The 16,743-nt window shown below is 42.8% G+C and overlaps 2 protein-coding genes and 1 long non-coding RNA gene across 12 annotated transcripts in view; 1 reads left to right on the top strand and 2 right to left on the bottom strand.

The window, feature by feature from the left end:
• LOC138116799 (carbohydrate sulfotransferase 5-like) lies at nucleotides 1–16,026 on the bottom strand. Of its 9 annotated transcripts, none has more exons than XM_069026511.1 (4): nucleotides 15,939–16,026; nucleotides 3,128–5,448; nucleotides 2,256–2,623; nucleotides 1–1,984 (listed from the first exon to the last, which is right to left on the bottom strand). In XM_069026511.1, the coding sequence occupies exon 2, from the start codon at nucleotides 5,418–5,420 to the stop codon at nucleotides 4,239–4,241; it is 1,182 nt and encodes a 393-aa protein (XP_068882612.1). In that variant the 5' UTR covers nucleotides 5,421–5,448; nucleotides 15,939–16,026; the 3' UTR covers nucleotides 1–1,984; nucleotides 2,256–2,623; nucleotides 3,128–4,238. The 9 variants fall into 9 exon arrangements, with proteins under 9 accessions (XP_068882612.1, XP_068882611.1, XP_068882613.1 ...); XM_069026510.1 differs by lacking the exon at nucleotides 15,939–16,026 and adding an exon at nucleotides 12,031–12,553; XM_069026512.1 differs by lacking the exon at nucleotides 15,939–16,026 and adding an exon at nucleotides 8,318–8,916.
• LOC138116802 (uncharacterized) lies at nucleotides 395–2,028 on the top strand. Its single transcript, XR_011154356.1, has 2 exons — nucleotides 395–481; nucleotides 1,932–2,028. It is a non-coding gene; the product is annotated as an uncharacterized lncRNA (long non-coding RNA).
• The window catches only part of TMEM231 (transmembrane protein 231), a 6,006-nt gene continuing 4,029 nt past the window's right edge, over nucleotides 14,767–16,743 (bottom strand). The window contains exons 6-7 of one of the 2 annotated variants that reach the window (XM_069026515.1): nucleotides 16,593–16,703; nucleotides 14,767–15,386 (exon numbers count right to left, since the gene is read on the bottom strand). In XM_069026515.1, coding sequence (XP_068882616.1) covers nucleotides 15,202–15,386; nucleotides 16,593–16,703 — 296 coding nt within the window. In that variant the 3' untranslated portion in view covers nucleotides 14,767–15,201. Of the gene's footprint in view, nucleotides 16,704–16,743 lie in introns of both variants that reach the window. The other variant, XM_069026514.1, reaches the window with a different exon arrangement.

A 16,743-nucleotide genomic window follows, 5' to 3' on the forward strand; every position in this document is an offset into this window, starting at 1 on the left:
TCAGCTTTCCAAACCTTTATTTGAGCTAAAAAAAAGAGATGGGAATGCCCTTGGCAGAAAAGCACCTGTGAAGTAAAGCAGGCTTAAAATGCCTGTCAGCAGGAAATCCAGGAGAAATGGGCTGCTGGCTCCTGGCATCCTGGGCTTTCCAGGCAGGTTTTGTACGGGATTAGCAAGGCAGTTTTCCTGCCTCTGGGGGGTGGCACCTGCATCCCACTGGAAAGGGAAAATGTGGGGAGAACGGCAAGAGGGAAGACAGTTGCTGACATGCGTCCCCGGATTGCAGTTCCTCCCAGTGGGTCTGTGTGGCCAGAAGTAAAAAGGAGGTCGGTCTTGGAGTACCTGTTGGTTCACCTGTGGGGCTTGGAAGAGACTCGGACGTGAAATTCCAGGGATGTTCCCCTTGCTGCAGTGAGAAGCAGTGGAAGCTGTCTGGTATCTGCTTCTTCGTCCCCTTCATCTCAGTCCCCTGGGGCTCCAGGTAATCCCACCTTGTCTTTGCTTTTCTCTAAATGAGGGCTTGAACTTTGCTGTAGCTCCTGTTTACAGGGAGGATGTGTTCCAGGAACTGTCTCATGGTCTGGACTGATGCCATTGCAGGGAGAGCAAAAAGTCCCATAGTTCCTGTGGCTCACTTGTCTGAATTGCCTCCAGGCAACAAGGATTGTTCCCAAATGTCATCCTCTGGCTCCGTGACTCAGTGAGGTTGTGTTCCCCCAAAGCCCAGGGGCTGCTTTGTGTTGCAGCTCAACAAAGTCCAGCTCGGTGGTGCTGGGTTTGGTTTTTGTGTGTCATTTTTTTGGTGAAACCACTAAAAATTTCCCCTCCTTCACTGGCACAGCCCTGAGGTGGGACCAGATGCCCCTTATTCCGGAGTTATCCCGCTCCTGCCCTGGATCCCTCCGGTACTGTGTGTTTTCCAAGCTCACAGCACTGATGGCTTTAAATGAGGAAAACAATCCCCATTCCCACTCTTCTCCATCCTTGATGTTCCCAGGCCCTGCATCTCCCTGGATATTCCCCGTTGGACTCTTCATCTCTGTCCCACCTTAACCTGATCAAATATGGGCCTGAGATGTGTTCAGCAGCAAATCCATTCTTTAAAAGAAAGCAAAGTGCAGAGAACATTCAAATACAGAGAAGTCTTTAGAAAATAAATCCAAACATGCAAATGAGGCATGTGTCTTCCTGCATTTCCTGTCATTTTCCTCTGTCAGGTTTTGGAGGGGTTTTTCTCCATGATTTCCTGCGATCCACGTGAGTCCCTTCCTTTGTCCAAATCCTATGCCAAAGGATTGAACAACTGATGAGTAGGGTCTGGGAGGAAAATGGTTCTGTTAAAATTAGGGAAAGACTGCAAGAAGAGAAATGGGCATCTGTAGGTACAAAAATGCTGTTAGCGAGGATTTTCTTGCTATTTTCTAAGTCTGTGAGAGACTTTTCTCTCTCACAGAAGAGGCAGCAGGGAATGTAAACAACCAAGACAGCTGCAACCTTGAAAAGTCTTGTTTATGGTATAGTAGAAAAATATTTTGACAATGGATGTTTTAGGATTTTAGCCAATCACCCTCAAGGGGTGGCTGGTCCTTTGTCCAATTAGACTGAGAAGAAAAAAGTCTATAAAAGAGTTTGTAAAATAATTAAATAAAACAATCTTGCTGCACAATTCCTGCCTGTTGGATCTTCTCCTTCTCCTCCTCCCTATGGCTGCGGGACACAGTGATATACCGTAGGAACCAGGCCTGCGGTAATAGGCATCCTTTTAATGACTGGAACAAAAATGCTGGAAAGGGCACCTTTATATTTGATTTGGTGTCACCTCTCACTTTTGATGGATAAAACTCCATAGTGAGCAATCAGAGCAGAAATATGAAATCCAGGAGTCTTTGATTCCACAGTGGAATTAACTTCCCTTTTCTCCTCTCTTTCAGAACAGGAAAAACCACGGAACAGGCCACTTCTTTGACTGAAGCTGAGAAATTACCTGTAAAAAAATTCCTGCAGTCATTAAAAGAATTTCAAAGTATACGGTTGTGTTCTAGCAAATTTATGCTTAGCTGTCCCAAATAAAAAAATTCTAAGTTAACAGCACAAAGGATGTTTTCCTGTGACAGATAGCTGACTTGAGGGTGATTAGGTCAGAATACATGCAACCCTTAAAACAGCGCAGTCAGAGCAGCATAGGGTTAGGGTTATTTTCCCGCATAACTGGGATGAGTGATGCAAACAAAAAAAATTTAAAAAAGGAAACAAACCTTTTCTGCTGTCATTTACTCCCGTGTTTTGCCATTTCAAACGAATGTTACATCTTCTCATGCTGTGGAAGGTGTTTTCACTGGGCCAAAATGGAAGCATGCCAAATGGGCTATACTGAGAATAAATCTATTGATACAGATTTCACGGAGGATGCTACAATTGCAAATGAATGTCTTCATTCACTAAGCCTATCGACCCTATTAAGGACCGAGAATAACTGATAAGCATCTAACAGCTGTATTAATTTCTGAAGGGCGAGACACGGTTTGGACTAAGCACCCACAACGCTATATGTGGCACTACCTAAAACAGAAGAGCGAGGTGAGAAGAGTCCTCAGCGGTAACGGAAACCTGAGACACCGAGGAGCTGGAAAAAAAAAGTCGTATCGGTTATGATCAGGATTGCCCGGCAGCCGAGCGACAGAAGACCACAACACCTAGCATGCCCCGGGAACCAACATGGACGACAGCAAGTCCTGTCCCCTGGACCGCAGCTCCCGGCGTGCGGCGAAATGCCCCCTTCCCCGCTCTGTGCCCCTGCCGAGCCAGCGACTGCACCGCGCCGCGTGCCCCAGCACGGCTCCGGACAGACCCTGCCACCCGCTCCCGCCCGGCGCCGTCCTCGGGCAGCCCCCGCCGCCCGCTCCCGAACGGCACTGCCGCCTGCACGGCTCCATCCGTAGGCAGCCTCCGCTACTCGGTGCTTCTGCCGCGGACCCCGCCAGTCCGGCCGCCTCGTACAGGCACCGTCGTCCCCCTCGGCGCTTTCTCTGGACCCGCCACCTCGCTAGCGTTCCTCGCTCACCTTTAGCTAGCGGTACCAGCGTGAGGCAGCGCACAGCTACGGAAAGCGCCACTACGGGTTTCTTACCTGGAGTTCCGAATTGTAGTCAGCAGCTGGCACCAGCGACGTCTCAAACTCGACAAGTCATCCCGTATGCGCTACGTTCTTAGCGGCAGTACCCCGCTACCGGTAACAGCCCCGAGCTGCACATGCGCATCCCCCGGCCCCCGCCTGCGCAAGTGCGGTTTTTGAGCGTCACCGATCCCGCAGTGGTTTCTTGGACGCAAATACCGAATGTTAACCGTACGCGAGCACCTGTCTCTGCTATCAAAGCTGGTTGATCTGATCGTTTCCATGCAGCAGTATAATCGATACGCAAATTTTCAAGGCATCCTAAATTTCTCAGTGATCTTCACAAACAATTTGTAGTTCTGGAGAGAGAGGATAACGGTATGGATTGCGCTGCAGGAGCAGGTGTGCACTTATTCTGTGTCACAGTATTGGAACACAATAGGGACAGCATCAAAACGTTATTTCCACAGTGATTCCACCGAAAGTTTCTTCATATTCTTCGGATTTTGCACTCCAAGCAAACATCACATTCAAGTACCCGATTGTAAATGTTGCCACTCCAAGGAAACCACTACGAAATCTATCAATAAATGGAGTTCCCGTTTAAGCCTTTTGCAACACCGCTGCTGCAGCTGCCCCACCTTTTGGAAAACTTTTATGTTAAAACTGTAAACATCAAAAGAAGTCTGAAAAAAAAGTATACAACTGCACAACAACTTTAAAGAAAAAGAAGAAAGTCAAGTGAAGGAATTTAGTATCTACTTTGTTCCATATATACAAATAAAGAATTATGATTCTTAAATAATTAAAGCATGAAAAAAAGAAGTGAACTGTTATCAATAAACAAAGACATATTTGAAAATCCATCTTTTAATAGAAAGTGCTTAAATTATATTTATAAAACAACGCTGCGAGCAGCACATTTACAGGCTGACAAGTATCTTGCTGTCTTTTCTTTTTATCTAAAAAACTCAGGGAAAAAACCTTCCTACATTAACAGAAAAAGAGTAGATGAAAAGATAGTTGAAGTCATCAGCCAAGGATTTTCCAACTACTGTATGCTGCACAGTAGAGAAATTTTCAAACATCTACCCTGTCCCACCTCCCCAGATCTCTCAAAAATGTCTCAGTGCTTTGGATTAAACGATGACCAACTGAATTGATTTTGTCGTCTTGGCAACACCAAATCCAATGTCAGATCTCTTTGTTCTTTTTCTGAATCCACTAGCTGATAACCAAGAATGTTTATAGCACCTTTGCAAACTTCCTGTATTTTCTTAACTTTCTGAAAGGAAAGAACATTTCTCCAGGCCTGTGAAACACTAACTGCATCTCGAGATGTTATTTTGAAGGCTTCTTTTTTTTTCCCCGGTCCCTGTCCATGTGTGATATTATAGATCCAGCTTTTGAGCCGGGGAGTCAAACTAAGATCTGCGAACTTATACATTTCTGAGATTTCTGATAATGGATCTCTTACCAGGTCTTCAAAACGGACCATTAAATAGCGATCTTTCAGAAAATTAGGTGGCTTAAGAGTAGCCGTTTCATAAATCTGAACGTGACTTCTACAAACCTCTTGCATTACTTTGTATTTGCTGTCTTCCACTTTAGTGCCATTGGTACTCAAGACGATTCCATTGTCACGGGCTAATGCTTTGACTGATTGTTCCCGTGACTTAACGACTGCCCTGGGGTCACGGACCAGGTGAATAATTTTGAGATTCAGGGATGGATCAGTGAGAAGGGGGTATAAGACCTTCAAGTCAAAGAATCGAACTTCCTTGATGACAACGTGGCTGTAAGTTTTACAGGCTTCCTCCACCTTGCTGAATGGATACCGTCCACAAAGAGTCTTGCATGCCATTTCACTCATTATGTCAGTACGTTGAAAAGAGTCACAAGCAGGAGCTGAACACAGAGCCCGACTCGCTGCCCACTGGAAAAGATCAGATAGGTTTCTTTTCCAAGGCATGTAAGCATCAAACACGGACATGTCACACAGAAAGACCGACCTGACTAAGTCCCGCACTGCCATGTGTAAGACTTTGGCATTGTTCTGGTACATTGTAACCCACACGTGCCATGCAGGTTCCATCAGGTAGAAGACGCTGGGATGCTGGCTGAAAAGCTGACCGACAAAAGAAGATCCCGACCGCCAAGAGGAGAGAATAAGTATGTGGACTTGTGATGGTTTTTCCTCAGACTGAGGCATGAAGCTATTATACCGGGCATACATGAAGAGTAAGAATCCAGTCTGAACTGTAACAAAAATTATAACAATTGTGCTAGGAATCCGAATCCTTGCCATTCTCACCGAGGAAGGGCAATGAGAAAAGCTGAAAAAGAGAAGGGAAATGCCAGTGAACCATTGCTCCTGGGCACAATAACGATAAAACTCACACAATACAAACTCTTGCATTAGTAAAATGTTTCTTCAAATGTGCATGTACGTATGTGGCACTAACTGCTTCTTTAATCAGTTGCACTGGGGGGTGATTACTGCAAGTGACAGCTGTTGGAAACGGAAAGGAACTAATGTGTAACAGTAAGATTACTGCAGAAATAAGCAAATAAGTAAATGTTCAACGTTGAAGAAAACCTTGGGTTGATGCAGCTCAACCCTTGGATTAAAACAAACAAACAAACAAACTACAAAGTACACAAGGCCCTCAACTTGAATACTGGTAAATATTGCCCCAAAAAAAGAAAAAAAATCTGTCTGAATCGCTCAACTGTATTTCAGTTTCAATTCAACACTACAAGGATTTCTATCCCCTAAAAAGAGTGAATGCGAACATCAGTAACTGTGGGTGCTGAAGTAAAAATAATCTTATCTAACATGAGCGCTGTACCCTACAGTGGCAGTAGGGTGCTATACCAATTGGTGCTTATCCACAACCTTCTATTTTCCAAACTGCAGAAGGCAGAAGATGGATGAAAGCTCACAACCTGAAGCCACACCTGGCCACAGATGATAAAATGAAAAAGCAGCTGACACATGTATTTGGTCTGGAGTGTGTACACCCTAAGACTGAATACCCCGAGTTTGCATTTAAGGAATTACCAGTTTGGGAGTTAGATTTGTCTGCATATAACTCCTAGAAAATCTTAGGCATGTCAACCCCCAGTGGATTTCTATTTTACTTTGCAGTCAAAGTTCAAGACACATGCACTCCTCATGGCTTTTTACTAGAGATTTTTGGCACCTACCCTTTTGTGGTCTCACTTGTCCAGATTCCACTCGTAAGCAGTCAGTATATGTTAGCAGGCAAGGTTTTAGCAAAGTAAGACTCCTCCCACATGCAGATAATCTCAAAAGTTCTATGTATACGTATTTGCTATCTAGCTGATTTACAATTTGAAATTACAATTTTTTTCATGTTACGGTGAAAGATACATTTTTCAACACACTCTGAACTCTTGAAAGAAAACCAAGCAGACTAGTGAACACAGATACACACTCATTTGACATCATAAATTGAATTGAATTAAATGATCACTCATTACAAAACCTTTATGTACACTGCATATTAAAATGTGAAACGCTGCTTCAAAATTCTGTGGCAGCAAAAGTATACGAGAGTTCAACAAATAATTACATTGATTTAAAGTAAGTAATGGAAGAAAAGCCTTCCAAGGACTGTTAAAGGCAAAAATGAGGCTACAGCCCACGGCTTAGCAATCCCTAAACTGTGGATCGCCTTTGGTATATGCCTGTATTGCGGTGTCACACTAGGAGAAATAAGGCTCACTGTATTACTTAACTTTTCCCCTAGCAGTCCACTACTTGCTACTGTCAGGCATGAGAGCAGATAGATAAATCCTTAGTTTAATTCAGCTTGGCCGTTCTTCATAGATAAAATCTGCCTTGTTCAAATAGTGAATTTTTGCATATTTCATCTCCAGAAGCATCTATAAGTTTCTCTATGCTGTGAGGATTGCCAGCAATCCAGAGGCCTGCATTGACACTTCGCCAAACAGAGAGGATGAAAGAATCTAAGATGAAGTCAAAGTACAGCTGCATTTGCTAATTGAAAGATTTTTCCTGAAACAGACTATATTCCTGAAAGCCTGCTAGACATAACTATCTCAGATCTTTTTCTTGAGTGCAAGTCGCAAGTCATTATCTACACTAAGACTGCATACTGCTCCACGCAGTCTCACCCATTATGTAGCTTTTAGAGACTCACTTATGCTTTCTAAAGAATTCATGTGTTTCTACTCAACTGTTGCTCCACTCTAATCCTGCTGCAGAACTGCAACACTAACTGCTCTTTAGATGTTATTAGCAGGCTGGGGGGGACTGAGGAATAAAAACCAAAAGCTGTTTTTTAAATTCACTTCTGCCTTGACTGTCTCTCGGACCTCTCCTCACTCCAGTTCCCACCCAAGTACTGTCGCAGACGACGCTGTGCCAATGAAAAAACAGATAACGTGAGTATTAGTCCACAATACATGTCTGAATGAATCAGACTCAAGCACTACAAATAACGTCAAAGGACTGTAGCTGAAGTATTTCCCTACACTTCAATATGATAAAAACTGCAAGAAAAAGTGCGATATCAGAGTAAAACACTAAGTAGATACCCGTTTTCTATATTTAAGATAAATTTTCTACCGTTTTGGAAAAGTTGAAGTGTTTCTAAGGAAAATATATATACATGTAGATACCACCAAAGAAAAAGTATAATTACGCAACAAAATATAGCATCTGTAAGAGTATTCTCTAGTATGCATAAGGCCAAATACACCACTTTCTCTGTAAACAGTGCCTTTTATTTATGCACTTCTCATGTTGGGCATGTGTAATTCTATTTTCATGTAAACAACCCTTTACCATTTGCAATTGCATTCTGCAGTTAAGGTGATTTCAGCCCAGGTTAAACTTGCATTCCCTTAAAGTACATTTTTTTTTCAGCCCAACAAGCTCTTCCATGATTTTTGACAAACTTTAGCTGAGGCAGAAAGCAGCTGTTGAATAGCCTGTAGAATAACCTTCTCATGGAGTTGCTGAAGATCTATATATGTATACACATATACACATATTTATAAATCTGCTGAATAGATTACATTATATCATTGCCTTAGCTGTGGATTTGGCATTGTTGGATTAACAGTTGGACTTCATGACCTTAAAGGTCTTTTCCAACCTAAATGATTCTACAATTCCAAATGTGAGGGACAGGATCTTGCGAGACAGCCTACCTCTGATCCTCTGTTTATTCCATTGCAGGACTCACCAGATGGTGCTGTTAGGCAAGCTCGCTCTTTCAGCACAGAAAGGCAGTATGCCAAAACTGCACACTGAAACTGCACACTGAAACACTAGTCTGTGACTTGCTTTGCATTGCCTCGCCTCTTTCTGCTAGTGCCCACCTCCTCCACCAACAGCTCAGGGGCACCAACTGCCCACCCCAAGATCCCCTCAGGAGAACAAAACTGGGGTTTGTTACACCTCCTTTTTTCCTGCTTTGCTCCACAGAACTGCTTCCTCGTAGCTGCACCTACCTGACTATAGCAGGCCTGCTAACCACAAACATGGGGGGAAAGGGAGAAGCAGCAGAGGGGCCAGATGTTCTAGTGTTACTGCCACTTCAGCTGTCATCTCAGTGACAAAACTCTAGAAAGCACCTCCTCGTTGACTCATGCAATAGGACTGACCCCAAGTGGCAAAGGAGCTACAACAAGCAGAAAACCAGGCTGTAACGGGCATCCAGTTGCAGCAGCCAGCACTCTTAAGACCTCTCACATCTCTCACCTGGAACTCATGTCATATGGCAACACTTGGTGGCATCACAATACCTGCTTTTGTAAATAATGAATACTCCTCAGCATAAATTATTTTACTAACAGTTACACTGTTACTCCTTTTCTGTGACAGTAGTATTAATTCTTTTGCGATGCCATTTCTTCAAGGAGAGCTCTGGTAAAGAGAATAATCAGAAGTCTCTCAAATTCTTCAGGCACAATCATCTCTTCACAGGGCAATGCAAATGTTCAAAATGGGATCTGAAAAGCATCTGCATACGTGGTTTAGTTGACAGTCCTGAATCAAGCTCTGTAACTGGGCTCCCCATGCTAACAGCTAATAATGGAAACAACATCCTAGACTAGATGAACCCTGGGACAGTTCCAGAATAACTATTCTCACATATCGTCCAAAGGAAATTAATTATACAAACTGGCCAACAGAGCAACCATTTTCTTCACGACTTAAAACTGTCTCTGATAGACTGGTGAGCTGCAGGGCCACTAGTATCTGCCATTGCTTGCCAAGAAACTAGATATGTAACGGAAAGCTATCCAGTTTTACCAAGCAGGGTAAAAATACAGTCGGTGGTACTATTGGTCCCAAAAAAATCTCTTTTCTAAGGAGAGCACTTTTCAGACCCAGAAAGGGTCTGAAAAAGAAAGAAAGAAATTGTCCAATGGATGATCATTTAGCTCTTGCTTCCAGGGACTTTTATTCATTTGTTACATAAGACATTGGAATCGGGTAATCAGATCTTTTCAGGTCAGCTCTGAAAGGAGTACAGTTTCTTAGTACCTTCCTTTGAGCACAGAATTCAGCCTGAAGATACTTAATAAAGTAGTAAAAACTAACTTTATAGCTAAAAAAAGCCTTCTATTAAACTGCTCATTTTTTTCTGGGATACTAAAAAGACTGTAGAAGAACAGAAAGAGTGCCTCATAATTAGAGCCATCAAGAAACACGCTCTCTCTTTGAGCTTTTGACAAAAGGCTGGGATGAAAGACTCCCTTAGAACAAACAAGTCTGGGTCTGTTGTGGGAAGACTGAAAAACCAGGCTGGATTAAAGCAAAAACATTTGAGTGAAGTATTACAAATATCTGCTTCCCTATCATGACTTCTGAGCAACTGAATCTTAGCTGTCTCTGTCAAAGTCTTCCCTGGCTATGTTTTGTCTGGCAAAATTTCCAGCACACTTTCATTTCCAACAGTCTATGAAGCATTTTTAAAGTCAAAGAACTTACAGATTACACAGAAATTACTTCAACTTCAAATAACATACTCAATTGTGGGTCCCTTCCAACTCAGCATATTCTGTGATTCTGTTGATTTCCCAGACTGATCTCTTCCACTGAAAAACTAATACCTAATGGCGCATTATGTGCTCAACCTTTTGTTACCCAAAAATGATTGTCCTGTATGCTGACCTTTCAGAGCAATCATACGAGATGAATCTAAGTACCACTTATGTACTTAAAATTCACCAAATGCAGCAGTACTGACTGTAAAAGGAGTGATAATGGTAAATGTCATCATGCATTTTAAAGAATTAATAGGGAAATGTTTGTTCATGGCATGATAAATAGAGCAAAGACCACCTGAAGGTCTACTTTTCCTTGTGGCATTTACTCACTACATACTTCACCTATAAGACATTGCACCAGTGCAATCACCACCAAAACGGCTTCTATGAGCTAACATTAGAAACATAGTTTGCTACTCAAAAAAGTGAAATGTTGGAACATGACAAAGCTGGTCAAAGAATAATACACAACAATATTACTAGTAATTCTTGCAGTAAATCACCCCGCCAGTATTCTTCTGCAGCTAGAAATCACACACCTTCATAAAGCAAAAGCTTACTGTATCAACAACAATATGCAGATTGGTATTTGAATGGGAAAAGAAAAAGTTCGTTTGGAGGGCGCCTTCTATAATCTGGTAGTTTCTAAAAGAAAGTCTTTCCAATACTAAATAGTTGAAACTGATAAGCCTGCCTAATTACTTTTTAATAGAATAGTGAAACTGCAACTAAAATAATAAAATATAGTAAATGCAATGTAGTAATTCTGAATTATAACATTATATTAGCATTTCAGGTGATACTGCTAATTTAGCTTTTGGAAATACACTTCTTTTTACAATCTAGTGGAAAATGAGATTTGAAGAGTTGTTTCCAGGGAATCATCAGACTTCAACACTTTATAATACAATGAAACATACCATCGATTTAATTGCATGTTCACCGAAGTTCTTTTTCTAAAAGATACTGTTTCCTTTAGGAGATTTTAAATTTTTTTTTTTTTTGAGTTAGATAAAGTTGTCCAGCCTAAGCACATGGCAGTGTCAAAGCATACCCCTCCAACACCTATTTATCCATGCACTGCAGCTGAAGACCACGAAGTGTTTTCAGCTACTAGAATGACCGGTGTTCAAGAAATGAGGTCTGCTTCGTTGCAATTTTCGTTACGAATTTTTACTATGGCAAAACTGGGGTGACAAAGAGATATCCGCAGTGACTGAATGCTATTCGCTCACAGGACACTCTCTCTGCACCGGTACAATAGCGTCCTCAAATTCAAACAGTCCGAGGACGACTAGGCTGTGTGTGCCCTATGCGCCTCACCGAAGCAACTGCTGCAACTAAGAAATAATGACAAACGCTTCAGACCAGCATGTCACCTTCAGCTAGAAGGAGAGGCAGGACACAAAAGAAAAATGGGAAGGGATTTCCTGAAATGATGGGAAGGTTTCTCCAAAGCACCTTATTTCACTATCTAACTCCAGCAAAAGAAACCACCTCAACCTGAATCAGCCATGTTCTCTAGGGAAAATGAAGGAAAAACAAAGAGAGGGGGAAAAAAAAAAAAAAAAAAAAAAGGGTGGGGGTGGGAGAGGGAGAAGAAGAAGAAAAAAAACCTAAAAAAAAAAAAAAGAGGCTGATTTTCGACAGCTTTGCTTCTGTCGGTGCGACAGCGGCTCCGCCGCAACTGGTATTACCTCTACTCCGCCGCCACAAGCAGGGGCGTGTGTGACCAGCTCAAAAACATCCCCTTTAAAGCACCGTTGTTTGAGACCGGAAAAAAAAGGTCTGACCGGAAAAAGTCTGACCGGGACTTCCAATCCTGTGGAATAACGGCACCCCCACCCGGACCAGCCTGCCCGTACCTTCTTGACGCCTCCTGCCACCGCCGCGGCTCCGAGCTGCCGAGAGAGACAATGAGCCGCTTTCAGACGTGGCTGAGGCGCCGGGGCAGCGGGAGGAGCCCAGGAAGAAGCCGATCCGCCCCCCCCCCGGAGCATCCCCGGGCAAAGGCGCAGCCTGGCAGAGGCGGTCCGCTCGCCTGCCCCGCCCAGCACCGGCCACCTAGCGCCCGACCGTTCGAGTGGGACCAGCCCGGCGGGGCGGTGACACCCGTCCCGCAGCCAGCCAGGAGCATCCTGCAAGCGCCCGGCCCGTAGGCTCCCAGCAGGCTCGCCGAAGCCGGGTCGTGGCAGCACTGCCTGGCCGCCGCAGCAGCTAGCGGTCCCGCGGCCTCTCCTCCGCGGGGTCACGTGTGCCTCGGGCCTTCCTGTGGCAGCAGCCCCCTCCTCCCGGCCTCCTCCTCCCTCCACCTCGGCCCAGCACCCCCACGCGCACAGAGCTCGGCGGGGCCGCGTCCCGCTCGCCTCCTGCGAGTAGAACCAGAGGATAATGCCCCCTGCAAACTGGCTGCTTGGTGAGTTAACAAGCAACGAGGTGGTTTCTTTTATCCTAGCTCCACCTCTTAAAAGACTCCTGAAGCACGGCTCTCACACGACCATTCCCGCATCAATTTATGCACAGGACTTTTAACTTAAAGGCTGCTTTCTTTTTCCTTCTTACAGAACTTTGACTAATCCTAGCGAGCAGCCATGTCCTTCCTCAGTGAAGAGCATTTAGATGGCTCTGTCATATGTATACAGAGAAGATCTCTGTAGTAGCACTGTGGTGCATGGTAGTGGTTTTGGCTTTTTGTGTTGCTTAGCAAGCTAAAGGAAGAGTCCTTACAGATGGCTTTCTGAGAAAGGCTCTTCCTTACTAAACCTCTTTTAATGCTAGTTGCAATGGATCCTCAGGTATATATTTTTTCCCGTGTAGTTGTTTGTTTCTTAAGCTACAAAATCTTGCCTTTTTTCTGTTGCTTGGTTACTTACAGAAGTAGAATGTCTCTTCAAGCTTGAGCAAGGAGTCAGAACTGTGAACCAAGAACTATGGTCAGTATAAAAAGCGATCCAGGAAGTGACCACAGCAGAGGTATCACAGGGGTTTTTTCCCTGCTGCGGTAACATCTGCCTTTATGGCTCCCTTTACCCCGCATTCAGTTATTAGTGCCAGTCATGAAACACCTCTTTCAAAAGAAATGGAGGGATGGCTTCAGCTCGTACTAAACAATTACATGCCACCTGCAAGCAAGTAACTCTTTTGATTGCCTCCTTTTAATGTATATAGTTCTTTGCTTGCATTACTGTAGAGGATTTTTCCAGCTTTCTTTATCTAAAGGAAAAGAGAATGTTAAGGATATTTTTCTCTGTCTTTCCTGAACTAGACCTAATCTCCAGTTCTTATTTCACGTGCATTCACTGAATTGTTGCTCTGAGCAGCATCACTTGCCTTAATGTGAAAGGCTACAACAGGAGAGAAAAGTGGGAGGGGGGTTAATGGAGTCTCCCAGTACTGTGGCTTTCGAGCATTAGTCTCTTCCATGTTCCGATTGCTACCTTAAACAGGCTCCTGTTCAGCTTGGAGGAAGGCTCTTACGCATTCCATTTTTGTGGGAGTAGAACATTCAAACCCTTAAACTGCGGTCCTCTGGTCTCTCCAGAGATTTCTACCCCTTGCTCATGTCCACCTTAATGCTTGTGCAGACACATACCAAGTTCAGTCAGGAAACTGACTTGTCTGAAAATTTGATTACATATTTGGTAAAGATCATCTTCCCCATAATGAACTCGCTGAATTAACTCATGCAGCCACACAAGCACCATTGCTGCAAGGGAGAGCGTACCAAATGTACATCAGCTTAAGATACTGGAGAAACAAGCTCACGGGCCCCTTCGTTCATGCTGTGTAATGGCTCGACACTCAAAAGCAGTAGACAGTTGCTTTGACTCTGAAGATGCAGATATGAAGGCAGTTACCAGCAGCCCTACGCTGCCACATAGAGACTTCAAAGATCCAAGAGCAAACTGGAGACTTCTGGAAAAGGTAGCTCCCAACTGCCAGGACGCTGAATTCTAGGGGACGATGGCCAAAAGGTGGCATACTGCTAAGCTGCTCTTTCATATTTCATAGCTGCACCGTGTCTTAAGAGTTCAAGAGAACCAATGACACAGTTTTTTTCAGAATTCTAGCATCTAGAATTGTGTGAAATTCTGTCCTGCTGTAACACTGCTTTGCTAAAATTAATTCTTTAGTCTAAAACTGAAAACATAATGGAAATTTGTTGTTTTCTCTTGTAAGCTTGTCTAACATAAAAAGTAAGCCCAGAAAGAGAAAATAAAATAATCTTCCCTACTACCGCCACCATCAAGAATGAGGGACGCAGTCTTTCAATGCATACCAGGTGATTATAATTTTTATCTGTTCTAAGCTGTTTGAGTTCTGAAAGTAATTATTTGCTTGCTTCGAAACTCTGAGGCTTCTCTGGTAGAATTTTTTGCTAGTTTTTTTTCTTTCAATAAATACAAGGATTCTCTGTTTTACTAGTCACAATTCACAATTAATGGCCTGGTGCTACAGTAATAATGCCAATAGTAAATGGTTGTGCAGACTTGGCACACACTATCACCCTGGTTTCTCACATCAACCTTGAATTTATTCATCCTCCAACTTAGTAATTAAATTGCCGAGTATGTATAGCCACAGTTACAGAAGCGCATCTCTGACCTTAACTCGTCCATGCATTTTTTCACATTTCTTTTTTTTTCATTTCATAGTGCACATAAATGCATGTACAAATAATTCTTGACAGAACTCTAAGACTGCAGTGAATTGATTTACAAGAAGTGAAAACAGTTAATGTCGTTACTTTTAGCATATTATTTTCAGTTTTCAAGGTGGTTTTCGAGGCACGTTCCAGTTGCAAAAAAATAACTAGGCTCTTCTTTAACTGTCAAAAATATAAAATTTTTCAGTTCCAAAGCACATTTGTTCCTCAAGAAATTAGATGAATGAACATGTATTTTAAAAAGGAAGAACAGAGCATACTTGGAACATACTTAAAAAATTCTGATCTTCTGAAGTAAGAAGTGTATAGAGAATAAAATCAGGTAACTAGTTTTGAATTGCATTTCTATAAAGTCTTCTCAGGCATCTCTTCAGGACTGGTGCTGTTTGTAGGACACTACTGGAGATACAGGCAGAACTGGTGATACTGGAATTGTTGTCAACACCTGATTCTGGAACAAAAACATCTTAATCCTACCAAACACCCAAAGAAAGATAAGGAGGATGCTGACATACTGGATCCAGGCAAATTTAATAATTTCCCAAAATCCTGGCTGATATTTAAAGAAAGTCAAGGAGTGTTAACTGTAGGTACAAAAATGCTGCTAGCGAGGATTTTCTTGTTATTTTCTAAGTCCGTGAGAGACTTTTCTCTCTCACAGAAGAGGTAGCAGGGAATGTAAACAACCAAGACGGCTGCAACCTTGAAAAGTCTTGTTTATGGTATAGTAGAAAAATATTTTGACAATGGATGTTTTAGGATATTAGCCAATCACCCCCAAGGGGTGGCTGGTCCTTTGTCCAATTAGACTATGAAGAAAAAAGTCTATAAAAGAGTTTGTAAAATAATTAAATAAAACAATCTTGCTGCACAATTCCTGCCTGTTGGATCTTCTCTCCTCCTCCTCCCTATGGCTGAGGGACACAGTGATATACCATAGGAACCAGGCCTGCGGTAATAGTTAATGAAGAAGCTTCTGATGCTACCACTGCAATAACTAAACTCTGAGCCATAGAAACACCTAAAAGCCTTCATGGTAGGTAACAAAAGCTGGAGAGAACGTCTGTCCTAGAAGACATTTAGCCCAATTCTGGGTAAAGCACCTACTTTGTGCCTGAGGCATCAGGAAGTAGTTATCGTTAATATTCAGGCAGGTAAACAAATCTTGTAAGAAGTGTGCTCCATACAGATTCTTCTAAACGCAGGCTCATTCTTGTCTAAGAAAAAGAGCAAAGAACTTAATGAATGAAGAATTATTTTGTTTGAAAAATGAAAAAAAATTCCGGTCTGTCTGCACATGAACAGATGTAACCACCACCCACTTGTGGGAGTTATTATTTGGTGAGATGATCTTGCATATGGATTTCTAATGATGTGCTTTAGGTCACAGACTACAGTATCATGCTTTGCCAGTGGCATCTGTGACGGATCGGGACAGCAGGTACTGCAGAACCTAAGCAAGATGTACTACGATTATTCCCTGAGAATAGCTAAGAAACTGCCTTAAAGGCCTTTTTAGCAAAGCTGAAAAGCAACAGAGGTTCCCAGTAAAGAAAGACAAAAAGTGGTTATGCAAGCAGAACCATCTGAAGGAATGAACAAAAAGGTATTTCATTAACTCCAGAACTGTAGCATTTGCTTAGCTAACCAAAAAAAAGTTTAGCAACACATCTAAGAGAAAACAGTTTGCATTTGGCCTATATGTGGCGGAGGCTCAAATAATAGAACCCTGTTATGTCACAGTTTATGCAGTTTTCGAAGGATATAAGATAACTTCCACTGGGTAATGAACGGTGGCATTAATGATAAACGGCGAATCTGTTGCTCTTCCAGTCATCCAAACAGGGCTGGGATCTGAAAAGACTGTTGTCACTAAAGTGGAGAAAGAAAACATCCAGGTTAAGGGGGGGCT

This window comes from Aphelocoma coerulescens, chromosome 11, assembly GCF_041296385.1.
Source record: "Aphelocoma coerulescens isolate FSJ_1873_10779 chromosome 11, UR_Acoe_1.0, whole genome shotgun sequence".
NCBI classification, from domain to species: domain Eukaryota; kingdom Metazoa; phylum Chordata; class Aves; order Passeriformes; family Corvidae; genus Aphelocoma; species Aphelocoma coerulescens.